This window comes from Cariama cristata, unplaced genomic scaffold (assembly GCF_000690535.1).
Source record: "Cariama cristata isolate BGI_N322 unplaced genomic scaffold, ASM69053v1 scaffold85, whole genome shotgun sequence".
NCBI lineage: Eukaryota > Metazoa > Chordata > Aves > Cariamiformes > Cariamidae > Cariama > Cariama cristata.
This window is the reverse complement of record NW_009616672.1, coordinates 33625-49543: the sequence shown is the minus strand read 5'-3', so window position 1 is coordinate 49543 and position 15919 is coordinate 33625. Positions and strand designations below refer to the sequence as shown.

The following is a 15919-nucleotide window of genomic DNA, read 5'->3' as shown; positions in this document are numbered from 1 at the left end:
GGCTGCAGCTCCAGCCGATCGCTGCACAGTGCCCTCTGGATGTCTCTGTTGCTTCACATTTGCCTTGCCAAGGGAGCATTTGTCTAGCAGCACAAATACTTCCAAAAAAATGCTAGTCTAATCGATCTGGATTCTCTTTTGGTACAGTCTAGCAATAGTTCGTCACAGTGAGATTGGAATTAGAGCTTTCGATGTATAAAAGTAAGATTAGCAAGGCCACTGGTGGATAAAGCAATAGCAGTGACTTTGACTACGACAGTGTCCGTGGTTTTCAGCTGGTAATCTCTCTTCCATCATTTTCCTGTTTTTTACATGCATCCGATTCCAGAACTAAGACAAAAAAATGCACTTGTATGTTTAGTATGTCCATTACTATAATATACTCCAGCCGCAGAATGTAGATAACTGACCTCGTCCTGACTTCAGAAGAGTCAAGTTTCTTGTAGGATTTGTGTTTTGAGACAGTATCTTACTCAACCATCTGTTCTAAAAAGGCAGATCTAATTGTGAACAGAGGTCCAGATACCATTATTCCAGCTCACATGATTTACACATGCCCTGGGAATCACAGCTCTTTACTTAACATACAGTTCAGAGACACTGTTGCTCCAGCACATCACTGCTTGTATTAAAGGGCATGGCCCCTGCCCTGCAGGGCTACAGCCTGGGCCACAGAAGGACGTATTTCGATGACAGCAACGGGTACGTTCACTTCAGGCTAGCTGTTGCAGTTACAAGTCTACATACATAGTTTTAAACACTAAACCAAGTGTTGAGTTCCTGAATGAGGAGTTTCTACAGACAGACCCGTTTCTATATAGAAGCAAGCACATGCTTCTTGCCCACGGGCACTGGTACGCTCCTGCATAGCCTTTGGTACCACAGGAATTGTGCTTAAAGATGAGTCTTTTTAAGGCATTTCAAATGATTCTTCCATTACAGCCCTTGCTGCGTTCCCCGTTAAATGTCACAGAAAGATAGCCCTCCTCAGCCTGAAGAAAGGTCTGCCTTACATAAGCATGTTAAAAGTAGGATTTATACCAACATCTGTAAGAGCAGCAGCTTATGCCAAGATTCTGGTCATCTCTCATTTAAAAATATTTCTCAGATGAGTAATTCATCCGCTACAAAATACCAGGCTGTAGTCACACTCCAGCATCAGACAAGTCCACTGACACAACAACAAAGGTTTTTAGCGGTCATTTCTGAAATCATGTATGTTGGAACTACATGACTAATCTGAGAATGTAACATTGCTTATTTTACAGGATTTCTTGCGGTGCGTCACTGCTGCCATTATTTACTTTGCCATTTCAATTGCTGCTGTCTCAAAATACAATGACGGAGCATCTAAAGCAGCAGGAGTAAGTAGATGTGAGCTTCCCACTTAAGTATTGTGGTAAACTGCATATGGATGTACTTTAGAAAAAAATTCAGTTTTGACCCCACTGCAAGTAGCAGAAGTTTCTTCAATTAACTGAGAATTAGATTTGCGTAAAGCAAGGAAGAAATTGACAGTTATTTAGAAAAATAGGGTTTGAATCAATGAATAGTTTTTTTATCCTAACAGTGCTGCTTAATGTTAACTGTACTATTTCGGGAAGGCACCTATTCTGCTTTTTAATTTCATCAGCTATAGAGGGAAGATAAACTTCTCTGTTCCTGCAAAGAACATAAAGATCCTTGAATGGAGAGAATAACAATAATAAAAAAGAAATCAAACCTGTAACTACTAAGGACAGTCTAAATTAAGTAATTTCAACCTCCTGCCTCTACTGCTTAATTTTACTTGGATGAGTTAAAACAAGAGCAGTGTCATTTTACCCTCCAGCATATGGACTACCCAGGAGAGAGCCTTCGTTGTCAGCATTTTATGTTCAGAAATAAGATACAGCCTCTCCATCTGCAACCTGACTCTAAGCATCAATAATGTATACAACATAAATAAAATTTGCATAACTATTTTAAAAGATAGGGAAGAACAATACCCAGTAGTGTTAGCCAGCAACCCTGACCAAACCACCCCAACTCACACAATTTCAAAAGAAAGACCTTGTTTTAATCTTTGTCACTCCGTTCAGACACGGAGTGATGCAACACAGCCTTTGCCCCAGCTTCTCAGACTGAAAACCAGCCTATTCTCGCCACACTTCTGCTTCTTTGACACTAAATAGGTAACTCCAGAATCATTTTATCTCAATCTAGTTCACTCTGCAATAGACACGTCTCTCTGCAAACCAGTTAAAAATTATTTCCAGAGAAATCAAGGTGATTTCTTGGTGGCAAAGAGATGCCCTGGGAGGTGGAGGTGCAGGTTACGTTCTCCTGTAGCTCCCACCACAGCCCAGTGCTGACACTCAGAACATGCCCAGAGCCAGAGAGGGACGTAGCCTGGGGAAGGGCTAAGGACACATCTGATAGAGCAACTACAGGGATCACTACTCAGGCTTCCAAATTAGCTTTGATTTAGTTGATGACAGTGGGTCATGAGATATTTCCCTTCCATGTCTTTTTAGAAAGGCACAGGCCAAAAAAAGGAAGCCCAAGTTTTCTTTAAGAATTTTTCTTGTGTCAGTTAGGCTTATTTTGGTTTGTCATCGATGGACTTGACTTGTTGTTAAAGAGAGTATTATTTTGCCATTTTAGGTGTTTGGATTTATAGCCACGATAGTGTACGCCATTGATTTCTACATAACCTTCAATGACCTGGTTACTTTTCTCAAGCAAGGCAGTTCTGATTCCCCTGAGGAGCACAAGTCAGAAGGTAGGTAAAATTCCCCGTTTTGGTTGTAAGAGCAAACGGTTGTAAGGTGAGATTTTCTTCTCCATTTCACCCTTCGCAAGGGAGCAAAAGCACTCACTCCGCAAGAACAATTTCTGTTCTTAGCTACCTTGGGTTTGTATGCCACAACTATGCTGCATTATGTGCCTGCTTAGTCTTGTATATATAATCACTGAAATTCCAGTTGTTGTATAAAGATAACTAGCAAGCCAGGAACGTGAAGTTTCCCAGAGTTTTGCACCATCTAACTTTGAAAGGCCCAAATCCAATTACAGAAATTATTGTGCAGCACAGACTTTTTTCCTCCCATCAAAATGTCTTACTTTAAAAACAAACATCTACTTTATTTATAACTTAATTAACATCCATTAGTCCAGTCTTTTATGTCCAATAGTGCTTTTCTCTTTATCATCTCTCTATCATGATTATCTCTTATTTAGGGTCAAGCTTTGACCATCTGTGGGCAAATGGCCTTGAAATCATGGGCCACACAGCATAAAATTAACAAGATTGTTACCAAATTGCTTTCTAATATAGGAGGTACAATCTACCTCAAATCAGACAGATCCACTTAGACAAAGATAAAAAGAGGGATCCACTGTTGGGATCTCAAACCCATTCCAACTCAAATCAGGACACAGGTAGCTACTTTGCAGTACCCAGGAGCCCAAATCAGGCATCATGCCCCTGTGATACTGCTCATCGTACCCACACAGAGGAAAAAGACTGTTTTTAACTGCAGAGCAAACAAAAAATCCCCAAATCCCCAAAAACCATCCCACACAAAACCAAATCCCACAAAACCTGTCAAAAACAAACCCCCAAGACATGCACAAGACATAGAAGGTATATAGTAATGCTAACAGTATTTTCTAGGTATATTAGTAGACTGTTAAATGTTTTGCAAGCTTTACACCAGAGAGACAAAGAAAAAAAGAATTAAAGGAACAAATCATAGGAACAGACTGTTAAGACTAAAAACTGTTTATCCTCACAAACTGAACTGACCTCAGAAGATCAGGTGACAAGGGTACAAAATTAGGCTAACGATTGGATCTCATTTCCCTGGAGATGGAGAGAGAAACATATAAACTTACAAATATGCAGTCATGCAGCTTTGTGTTGACGATTTGACCGTGCCAGAAGGGCTTTGCCCTGCAGCACTGTTCCTCGGCACCAAACTCGTGGTCACGCTGAGGCTCTCAAGTGCGGAGGCCAGAAATCCCTTGCTTCCTTGCAAGCAGAGTCTTGAGCTTGGGCAAGATGTACCTCTGTGGGCCTGTTGGGATTTCGTAACATCTTAAAGCTTCTGGCTTTCAGATAGGTTTAACTGGCAGTGGGTAACCGTGACCCACAGCAAACAGCGATGTTCTAGTACAGGAAGCATGTCTTCGGCAGGCTTCCTCTTGGTGGTCAGTCTAGTGTCTCTGCAACTTCTTTCCTCTGAACTGTCATCTACATTGTAGTGGTCTCAGTACCTCTCAGCAGAGTTTCTCAAGTCCTTTGAAACACCATTTAAAGCTCCATCATGTAAGAACTGTCATTTTACAAGTCTTTTTCTAAATATGCCACATTCTTTGAAGCAGGTACCTGCTGAAGAGAAGCATATCTCTCTCAGCAAGACCTAAAGCTGACACAGAGATTTCTAGTTTTCATTTTCACTTTTGTTCCTTGTTTTAAATTTCAGATGAGAACTCTGATTCTGACTCAGACTGAAGAACCGAACACCAACCAAGCGTGAAGGGAAGATGATCAAGCACTTTCCTCTTTGCTGAATGCACTGCCAATTGAATAATCTCCCTTTTTTTGGCCTTGGTATCCTCTTTCCACCTCATTGCTTATGGAATCACCAAAGCACAGACAGGGCAATGATGTGGAAAAGGAGACTATTCCCAATGCCATTAGACAGTCCTTCAGAACTACGGATTTCACAGTAGTTCAACCTGCCACAGAGGTCTGTATCCAAACAACACATCTCAATTCTCCATTGCCCCTCCTTAACTCAGCTCTACAATGTACTGACTAAATGGGAACACGGTATTTTAAATGTATAAGCAGAGCTTTTAATATGCTTTCCTAATGCCTTATCTTTAACACTTACAGCTTTTATACTTCGTGCTGTGCCAAAGAAGAGGCTCAGAATGCCTCTACTTTATTTGCATTTTTCTTGATTAACTAGCAGTATTTCTTTATCTGAAGTCTGAATATTCCAGTATCTCAAGCACTGAAAGCATGGATTATAGTTAACATGTTGGTTTCAATACATTTATATCTACTGCCTATCTGTGACAAGAAAAAAATGACAACTGGAAATCTCCAGCAAGAACAAACCTCAAAGTATAACTGTGCCGCAGGGTAGCTCGTTCATCAAATGTTCAGTATCACTTTTTTTAAGCTGCTTGGATGGGGTGACATAGCATCTTCTGTCATTTCACCACAGATAGAGGTAGAACAGGTGAGGCATCGTCTTACCAGCCCCCTTCCTACCATTTGCATGGAAGCCCTGGTACGTGTTTGCACGCACAGGTAAAGAAGGCTTGCCAAATACCATCCAACAGTATCTGCCTACCGAAGCCTGCCAATACCTGTGTGCAAGATATCGCTGTCTGATCTCGTGCTCTGTGTTGTGAACACTGGTCTTCCCACGAGTAGCGAGCGGCGCTGGACTTAGCCCGCTGGGTTCGCAATACAGACAACTGTTTCTGTAAAACTCAGGATACCTGGGCCCCTGGAGGGCAATACATCCTTCCCACTGTGAAAGGGCAAAAACCCCAACCTTCAAACTAAAGAATGTCTGCAATGAAATTCATTTTCCTAGACCTCTTTTTTTGGTGTGTTTGTGTTTTTTGTTTTGGTTTGGGGTTGTTGGGTTTTCCTCCCCGCCCCGGAAAGACATGATTTATCTCGTGGTCTGGTATCCTGGGGGAAAAGCCTTCTGAATTTACAAGAAGGTGTTTTCATGGGTGGCACAACCTACCTTGAAATATTCGTGTCCACCTATAAATGCATACTGCTTGGAAGAAGCATGGCATGCTCCTTATGTATGGCATCAGATAGGTCTATTTCAAAGAAACCTGTATACATTGAAAAAAATAAAATCAATATAGTACCAGAACAGGTGACCTTAACAAAAAGTAATTAAAATGAGAGCAGATGGTACTAACATAGTAAATGAAAATCAGGGATAAAGCAATAAAGGCAGATTTCCTTTGGAACAAAATTACTGCTTGGGTTCCAGTTCCCTGCTAGCAGCTGGCTGCTGACAGGCAGAAACACGGTACCTAACAGCGCGCAGGTGCTGGGGAAGGTGCTGGCCAGATTCAGCGTTGTCTAACAGGCAGCTCCTGCAGCTCCTCTTTCCAGACCACTGAGGGAAAAAAGCAAACAAGTGGTTGCTTCTAAATGTGACAAATCATCTTTGCCATTATGAGAGAGAGCTCTTGGGACCTTTTCCTGTATGAAATTCCACATTTCTTTCTTTTCTGTTGTCATGTTTTACTGGCACGCACTGTGACATCAGGGGACCTGGGCTCATTTTTATATTCAATTGTTTTGTATTTCTCTTACTTTTTTTTTAATTAAAAAAATGTACTGCATGTCACAGTTGGAAACTAGTACATGGTTAATATTTAGAAACCATGCTGGATTAAACCTCTTTTAATAGAAGTGTCAGGTGTCTTTACTTATTTTAAGACCTGGTTTTACTGCCTTGCCTCTGACCAGAGAGAGTCGTGGTGTTCCAAGGAACTCCATCGGGCAGGATGCCGCGTGCTGGGGAGGCGGACAACAGCACGGACCCAACACTGGAGACCAATCACTCAGGCTTACATGTCTTGCAGGAGAAACTTCGTTTTTAGCATATAAGCATGAAAAAATTAAACCAAGAATTAGTTTTAGCATATTTAGTAGACACTGGAGATACAGTGCTCTTACTTGGCAACTAATAACATTGTAAACAACAATGCCCACCTAAAATCTGCTAAGGTTTTCCATTAATTTTTTCATGTTAGAGTGCTCGTAAAATCAACAGAAGAGGCAAACAAAACTGCTCGTTAGTTGCTTCAGGACTGCTTTAGCAGCCTTGCAGTGAATTGCTTGTCCAGAGAATTTCCTTATTAGCATTCAAGTATTTGATGATTTCATTTATTTCTAAGCAGTTTGCTCCCAGGGTCAAGCACTTGTGTAAGATCCCAGCCTTTTATTTAAAAAGATCTGTTCCCATGATTGAAATAAAATACATTTCTGTATTTTATGAATATAATTTCAGAAAATAGAATTGGATTAAAAAGAATTACTTTAAAGCCAATTCTGATTTGAGGGGGGGCCTGACTCAATCTTTTGTTCATCTCCTGCCAGCAATGTTGCACTAAGCTCAGAGTCTGGTGTAGGGCAGAGGAAAAGTCTGCTTGGTTTTTTGGCTTTTGTGTTTGCTTGGTTTTCCTCAACTGACAAGATCAAAATAGCAGGAGCACTGGTTTCTCTGCAATTCAGGATTCTCAACACAAACATAAGGCTACACCTGCAGCATGGAGGCCTTGTTGAAGTTCCTATTTTGGTGTTCCAGCAGGGTCATAATCAAACATCTCTTTTCAATCACAATACATTCTTCTTCCAAGCAGGAGCCATTTCCAAAACCTGTAGTGACTAATATATGCCTTCATTACAACTAGGGCGCAGCTACTCCCATGTTGAATTCCTGTGCTTGTTGAACATCATTCAGCAGTAGACAAACCTAAGGAGTGATGAGAGCTTCCAATACCAACTGTGGAACAAATCTACGTAGAAACAATGCAAGAAGTCTTATGATCTAAAATAATCAAAGCAACCAACACGAAGGAAAAATGATCATCTGGCATCACAGATGAATGACTTCATACAGTTCTCATACTGTCTGAAGGTCTCTCTCCCTCCTTCTCCCATCAAAAAGCTTTTATACTTACCTGTGGAAGCTTCGTTCAGTCTTGTGCGGTGATTTTGGACAGGTGATGTTAAGGAATTTGAAAGACCTTCCAAGCAGCCTTCTTAGATGTGGACTGAAATAAGAGGCTCAACTGCCCTTTTAACATTCTGTCCATTACTCCACTTAATTGTGCTTTTCATTTGATTCTGTTCAAAGTTCTGCAAGTCTTAAATTTCGAACTGACTAATTTCCAAAATAATAAGTGAAAAGTGGTTTATCTCAGCTTATGTGCTATTTGAAAAAAATGCTTCCACCAGCCTGGTGTGTTGGGAAGCAGAAAACAATTTAATGCTCTTGCATACCAAGCAGATGTTTTTCATTCATTAAGCCTCTGGTAAATTATTCATTGTGCAAATTTCTAAGCCTGAATTTTATAGCTGCATCTTCCCCTGCTAGGAGACCAGCAGCCTGTATCATTAAGTGAGCATGTACTTGTAACCAAACACTAACAGCACATGTTTTTGACACCTGCACTTTTAAAATGCATAAATAAATGAGAAAACATACATATTGCTACTAGGCTGAACTAAACCTTATAACAGGCAGCTTGAAACCAACCTCATCAGATTAAAAATAATAAAATTAAGTGCCTTCATTCCAAAGACCAGGATACAAACTGCCTCTGAAGAGCAAATGCAAGATACGTATCACCATGCATATGTAAAAATACAAGCAGCAGCTCCACCTAGCCGTCCTTTAATCTTTTTTTGAGCGTAGAGAAAGAGAGAGAGAATACATCAAGAAAACAGAAGAAATTTAGATAAGCACCGAGAATGTGAATCTTGTAACAAGATGCTTGAGATACCTTTTTGCATGGAGTATTGGTTTAAAAGTCAGGATGGAGACACCACCTCGTTTTTCTTCTAAATAAACAGGACTGCATCTAAATAAACACATTGCAATGCAGATTCCTCCTTTACTGGAAGAATTTACAGTACTCTGAGGGTTTTGGAAAAATTCTAGGTCAGAAGGTAAAACATAGCTACCCAGAAAATTTAAGTGTGGGTTGTTTTTTTTTTTTTAAAAGAAGTCCATTTTCCAATCTATTTCCTTGAAAAAGAAAACAGTGATTCCAGTATTAATTTTGGCCAGGTAATACCTGTGCTTTTATTTAATGTATTTTGGGATCCTGTCCATCACATTTTGTTAGTGTGATCCATTAAACAGGAAATCAGTTATAGTCTTCCCAGGAAACTGAAGGAAGATTCAGTATTTAAAAGTGAGACAGAATAAACTTCTTTTTTTAAAGGAACACCATGGATAATGCCAGATTGCTGCTGATATTGTTAAGTCCAGCACTTTAACCCTTTGTTTTCTGAAACAGCATCAGTTACATTAACACCTGATCTCTAAGCAGGTCCAATGGATGTAACATCACAAGAGATGAGGATCTACTGCTGACAGCTCCACACAGGCAAAATCAACTGGCCCATCCTGTAGCAGAAAAGTTGTACAAGCACATGACTCTCCTTAGTGAATCCTTCTATAAAAGCTCCATCGCACCTCCACCTTTGTCCACCTCCGCACACAAAACACTGCTTAGGGATAATGTGTAAGAGCATCATCCATATTCCCAAATCTTGCCACAACACTCCTTCAACCATCCGTGCATTCTGCAGTTCTTAGCTTGTCTTATCAGAGACATGGTCACCAAAAAAAAAAAAAGAGACAAACTCAGACAGGCTTGGTTGGTTTGATGTTTAACCCCTATGTCGTTGTCCTGCAGAGGAAGTGTATTTAGCAAATGCACTTACTGGATTATCAACTGATCAACCACAACACCTGGTATACTGAGTTTATATGTTGCCTTTACAGATGAAGACAATGTTTTAGTACTTTAATATGTCCATTTATTAAACTGGAAGTCCTTCACAAATGATTCCATACTATATTGATCAAGATAAGTGTTAGAAAATTTTTTTTCCTACATACAAAAATACACTATGAAGACATGATCAGAAGAGTACCATGAAAATCCGCAGAGCTCAAATCTTCAAATATCAGAGAGAAAAAAAAAAGACAGAAAGACAACTAAATAAAAAAAATTTACAAAAAGTATTGTGCCCATATACAAAAGACTGGAAAAGCAAAATGACATATAAAACTGATAAATACACCATTTAAATTATGCTGTAATAGTATGGATTTTAAAAACAAGCCTGCTTTCTGTATTGCAAGACATTACAACTCTTCAGCTTGTGTTTTTTGTTTAGCATAAACACCAATAGAAAAGATGAACACAACATATCGGAAAATCATTACTGGTGCAAAAACATGTTGGGGGTTACGTTTTCTTAGAGAGTTACCTTGCCTTTGAAATTGGTCAAGCATTAACAGCACAACTTTCACATACAGAGCTGGAAGATGCTACACTTACACATGTAAGTTAGAGCTGTCAATCGTGAGACGACAGCGATCACAGCTGGTAGGTACCGCTACAGAAAGCATCTATTTTATCAACTGGCCTCGTGTGCAGTTTGAGAACTTGAAGAACACTTACCAAAATAATGTGAAATTGCTTCAAGGCTCTAAATTGTCTCTATATGAACACTTGCTAACTTGTGATATTCTTCAAATCCTTGATCAGGATTTGGTGCTAAATGGGTACCTGATCTGCAGTCCCCTAAATCAATGGGGAATTTTGCCTGAGTAGGGACAAGAGAGTCAGGTTCTGCATTCACACATAGAGTATGCTTGTAAGATTTTCCTTGGCAAAACATTACAATTTTTCTTACTTCAAAAGCAAAATACTAAGGGTATTACACAGCAGACTTGTGCTCGTATGATAAAAGGAAAATTGCATCCCCTTTGCTCAGCCTGAGATGGAATTCTAACCCACCATTTCAACGAATGCTTCTGAGCTGTTCACGATTATAAATCTGTCAGTACAGGCCCTGTATCCCCAAGGGATAAAGTCTTTCAGTCAGGCCTGGATGTTCCTTCCTTGGACACCATAACAGAATCAAAATGGTTAGATTATGCCTGCTACGTTTTTCTAGAGGACCCAGAATCAGCACTGATGATACAAATAGCCCACACTGAGCATCTCTTTACACAAGTCTCAAGGAAAGAAACTTGGGAGTACCTTCTAGCTCAGGTCAGCAAAGTGCTTTATCTCCATCTTTCAGGTAGCAGCTGAAGGCAGAGCAAAAGTGATACAATCTTTCAATTCACCATGAGATCAGATTTACAATTTAGTGCACAAAAGGAAGTCAATGACTACAGTAGCCACAAAACTGGTATTAGTGGAAACGAAGCACAATGAAGCCAGAGATGCATTAGTGACTCCCATTACAAAAATAGTGTTTACTGGTTTAATAAATTTACATCTCCACTTTTGTGAATGACAAATGTTTATACCACACATGGAAGGCACCCTAGGTGAAGCAGTTTTTCAGTATTTGTTTACAATTCTGTGAAAAGACATACAAAGTGTCAACTTTCAAATCAAAATTGAGCATTATAATGAGAAATAAATACATACTTTAGTATTTTATTGTGGGTTCCTGAACCCTTACAAACTTCAACATATACAAATAGTTTCAAAATGACACTAACACAGAAGAGAGTAAGTCTAGACAGATACAATGATTAGCTAAGTCATTCGTTATATTATATCGTAAATGTTGTGTCTTAAGTATAGAAATAAATTTAAAATGCAATAAATTGGCCACAATATATAAATCAAAATATTTTCTTACTCCAGAACTGTGATGTACGAGTTAAAGCTGGATGAACTGTAGTGCTAAGATACACTCTCCCTCCACAATATCCGAGAAGTAGAAACCAGTAAACATTCAAGATTAAAGTATAAACAGTAGAAAAATGAAGGTAGCAATTGTTGTAATAAAAGGGTGCTAGCCAGAACCACTTTAACCTGTAGACATCAGGATAAACGTAACATTACTAAAAATATTTAGATACTAATACTTTTGGGATTAACAGGTTACCAAAAGTGATAACTCAGCCGAGTTGAGAGGGTATTTTCTTTCAAACGCATGAAGGTTTTAAATCAATATGTCTATTGAGACATTTGTCCAAAGCAAAACAAATATAATACCCTGAAATTTCCCATATTCTAGACAATAGTCTGTGACAGTCAGAAGAGGCAGATGGTCATATTTCATTCTGTTACTCACATCCAGATGTTATTAAAATAGCTGTAGGGACCAGCCCCGATCAAAAAATAAGAAAAACACCAGATACTCCGCTAATACAATCTGGCTATTGCTTTTTAAAATGCTCCTATGTCCTCATTCTGAATTCATGAAGATAGTTTCCATATCCTTCCATATATGTTAACTGGCTTTTTAAAATTTTACCCATGAAGTCCACGGTATACAGATAAAACCTTCATAGTAAACACAAAGCTCTATGTTATAAATATGTCAATCAAGGTAACTATGTATATTGTATATAAAATTAAATATCTTCTGTTTGCCAAGTATAATTTAAAAAGGAATATCTGTGGCTAGTTATAAAAAAATATTTATTAACCCATAGAGATTAAAAGGCAATTTCATTAACTCATCTATCCAGCACATCTGAAAGAGCTGCACTGGGATTCTGGATAGGTAATTATCTAATCACATTCTCATGATAAATAGACAACTTTCATTTCTGGGCATATATAAGAACACCTTTGAAAGCTGCATATCCGAAAGAAAATTAGATTGTGTTGTATACTCTAAATTAAAGGCTATCATAAATCACAGTGTAAGTAGATTTTTTTAAAGATTAATTTTAGAATACAAAGGTTAAATTATAGACAGATTTTAAAAAGACAATGCAAAATTAAGACCAAAGCAACAAAGGAACCCTTTCAGGTTGGACAGCACCGCTCTGACTCTGTCAAACACATCTATCCAGGTGGCCAAGTGGCTAACAGGGAAAATAATATACCAGGAAAACCTCTAAAGCGGCATTCAGAAATTTCCTGAATATTTGTATAAAGTCATTTTGAACCAACTCCCTCTGTTAAAATAAAGAGGGGAATATGGCATAATTTCTACAAAGTATGTTCAAACATTCTGCTAGATTTTGTACCTATTTCATTTTAAAATTCTTACTTTTGTTGCCATCAAAATTCATACACATGACATCTCTATCTGCACAGTCTTTTTGACCTTTTTTGGCCCTCTAAAAAAATCCATTATTTTATGCTATAAACAACAAGAACTTAAGTAGCCAATTTTCAGAAATGCTACATGACAGCTTTACTCATTTCAGTGGGATCCAGCAGAAATTAGTCTGAAACAATTCTTTCTTCTAGACACACAGAGCCCTTCTGATGCAAGCATCTACATCCTGCAGGTCTCTGTGAACCAACTTCTACACCTCAGCTGAGCAGAAGTTATTCAATAATAACACCAATTTGTCAATGTACCTCAGCTTTCAAGAGGCACCATTAACAATGTTAGTGTAGAATCTCTCCAACTGTATTACACAGCCAGCACAGCCCTGGAGTCAGCAACAGAGAAAACACTTCTACACCTACTTTCACTACTGATTCAAGGTGTCTCACTCTCTCCTTCTCTCTAAAGTGCAGAAGCAATCTTTCCTTCTGCGGTTGGGGATTATTAATGTTCACATACCATCTGGAAAGCACTGGATTATTAAGTGTCAAGTTTGGGGTTTTCTCTCCTTGTCACCCTTTATCACATCTCAAATTTATGATCAGATTACGCCTACCTTTTTTTATTTATCCTAAATACTTGCTGAAGATGTTTGGCTCCAGAGCTCTCAGCATAAGACCTGTTCTTTATGCTCTGATTTTCACGTACAAAGATGTTCAGTATCTCATCTGAGTAGGAGAGAGGATATTATTTTGTACACTATTTAAATTGCTATTAAGTGTGGTCCTTTTTTTTTAATTATGCCCTAAAATTTGGGGTTTGGTTTTTTTTCCTCCTCACAAAAGAGAACAAGTAGGAATGCTTACAAAGTTGTCATGAGACAAGAGAAGAAAATATATAGAACAAGGACTAAGAGGGGCAAAAAAAAGGGTTGCATTAATAAAACTATGTAGATAAGCATTTGCTGTGCATGCACATCTCCAAAATAGCACAAAGGTGACAAATATCAAATTTGTTTAAGGACCTTAAAGTTCATGGAAAACTAGTGGTTAAGTCACTCATAACAGTCCACATTCAGGTTGTAGAGGATCAATTCTCGTGCTGTGTTGCACAGCATTTTAAGAACCAGTAAGTCTGCTCTGTTAGAAAGGGGCAATCATCATATGGTACAAAATAATTGGGGGGGGAGGAGAGTGAAATAAGATGACCTGAGGGAAGATTCGAAACTTCCCGCAGTTTCCCCCTCTTCTTTCTAGAATCAACTATGAAATACAAACAGATAAAACAATTATAGATCATACCATGAGATGTGCAGTGAAACACGTGACAAAGCCTAGGAAGAAGCACCCCACGTTACTGATTTTATTTAAATTCAGATGTAGGAGACACCTTATAAGCAAAAGATGTGAATTCAAGGCACACCTCATTGCTGATGCCATGCTTCTGAATCCAAAGACCATGATGAATAGCACAGACTGAAATATAGGCACCAAATCTCTAGAGTCAGTACCTTGTCTCTCAAAAAAGGCAGAGGTAGATGCATCTCTAATCCTCTCAATCTCTAAGCATGTGGCTCCTACCAGAAAGCTTACACAGAAACACATGCAGTATACCAGCTAGCTTTCAAAGTCCTAGGCGAAAGAGTAAAATTTCCCCCAGCACATCCAGCCCAAACATCACAAGCTATCATAAAAGGGAAGAGTACCATACTTAAGCAAAAGGATGTTGGACACAGTATTGTTATCTTCCTTACATTGAAGCAGACACTATACAGATCAATGAAGGAGGCTTAACAAAAATTAAATATTAAAACATAAGATAGGTGATGCATGAATATGTGAAATGAAAGGAACAGGTACAGAGTAGGAAGGAATCAGCTTTACTGAGAAGCGATGAAACTGTCAAATCAGTTCTTAATTATGGTTTCAGAAACTCCCACTGTAAGCAGTTTGCACATCATTACAGGAACGTATGATAAACTTGAACTAAGGCTGACAAAACTGAGCATACATAGCATTAAGATGAAAACATATATTCTTACAACACCATACAACAATTATTATGCTGTTGCTCCAATCATATCTTGTTTAATCTTTTGATGTCTGTGCATAGGTTGCAAAATTTATCATCATTTCTCCATGCAGAAATACACGGAGATTGCATATCTGAGGGCTTAGTTTGACAAAAGAGGACTAATCAGAACCATTACAGTTTCGAGTATCCCTTTCCTACAAGGTTTAACTGTTTAGTTTTAATTTAGTTTTATTTACAGTGGGTTTTGAGTCCCTTTATGGAGCTAAACAGCACTCTTAAGGACTGAAAGAAAGTACTCCTCCATGCTCAGCAATTACAAGCAAGACTAACTGACTCCGAGAAGCAATTTAATGTCATTTTTCTAAGCGAGTTTAAAAAAAAAAAAGTCTCTAAACTTTCTACCCTACTTTCTTCCTTATGACTGCAGTTTGGGTAACAGTCTTAAAATATTACCACCTTTTCAATCCATCATGTAAAATTAAGTTGGGGGTGGGGACTGGGGCAGAATCAACCCTGTATATATCACATGATTGTAATGTTTCAAATTTAGTTGTCTCCCACAGCTACTTTATTTCCCTTCTATATAATCCAAATAGTAAATAATGTCTCTGCAGCGTAATAAATGCTTAACTTAGATTTTTAGAAAGTATAAAGTGTACAACACTAAAATCATATTTGGTCCCCAAAATAAGGAAATTACAATTTTACATTTGTTTTTGTTTTACAAAGTGTATCAGACAGTATTTTTTAAACTAACATTCTCTCTGAATGTTACCCTGGAAGCTGTGCTAAGCTCAAGTCCTGATGTAAGTAATAAATAACGGCATACTGTTCTCAGCTCAAGAAAACTTATTTCACATGTAAAAGCACTCAAGATCATTCAGGTATACTATAGCACATGATGAAGTATTATATTCTGTTAGAAGTAAAACTGTATCACTCTGCATTTGTCATTCCAGCTAAAAGGTAACAAAAGCTTTTCATGATCTCACTTCAGAAAAAGTTCAGTGAAGTTAGCCTTTTCTAGGTAAGGAAAGGTGTAAGGATTTGAAAGATACCAAATTCATA

General features: G+C 38.4%; 1 protein-coding gene across 1 annotated transcript; it reads left to right on the top strand.

The window, feature by feature from the left end:
* Nucleotides 1–1268: 1268 nt before the first annotated feature.
* CMTM3 (CKLF-like MARVEL transmembrane domain containing 3) lies at nucleotides 1269–4498 on the top strand (the record flags this gene model as incomplete). The annotated part of the gene is made up of 3 exons (XM_009700234.1): nucleotides 1269–1364; nucleotides 2647–2764; nucleotides 4470–4498. Coding segments are annotated over 3 exons (243 nt in total), but the record flags the coding sequence as incomplete, so codon positions are not given.
* Nucleotides 4499–15919: the final 11421 nt, after the last annotated feature.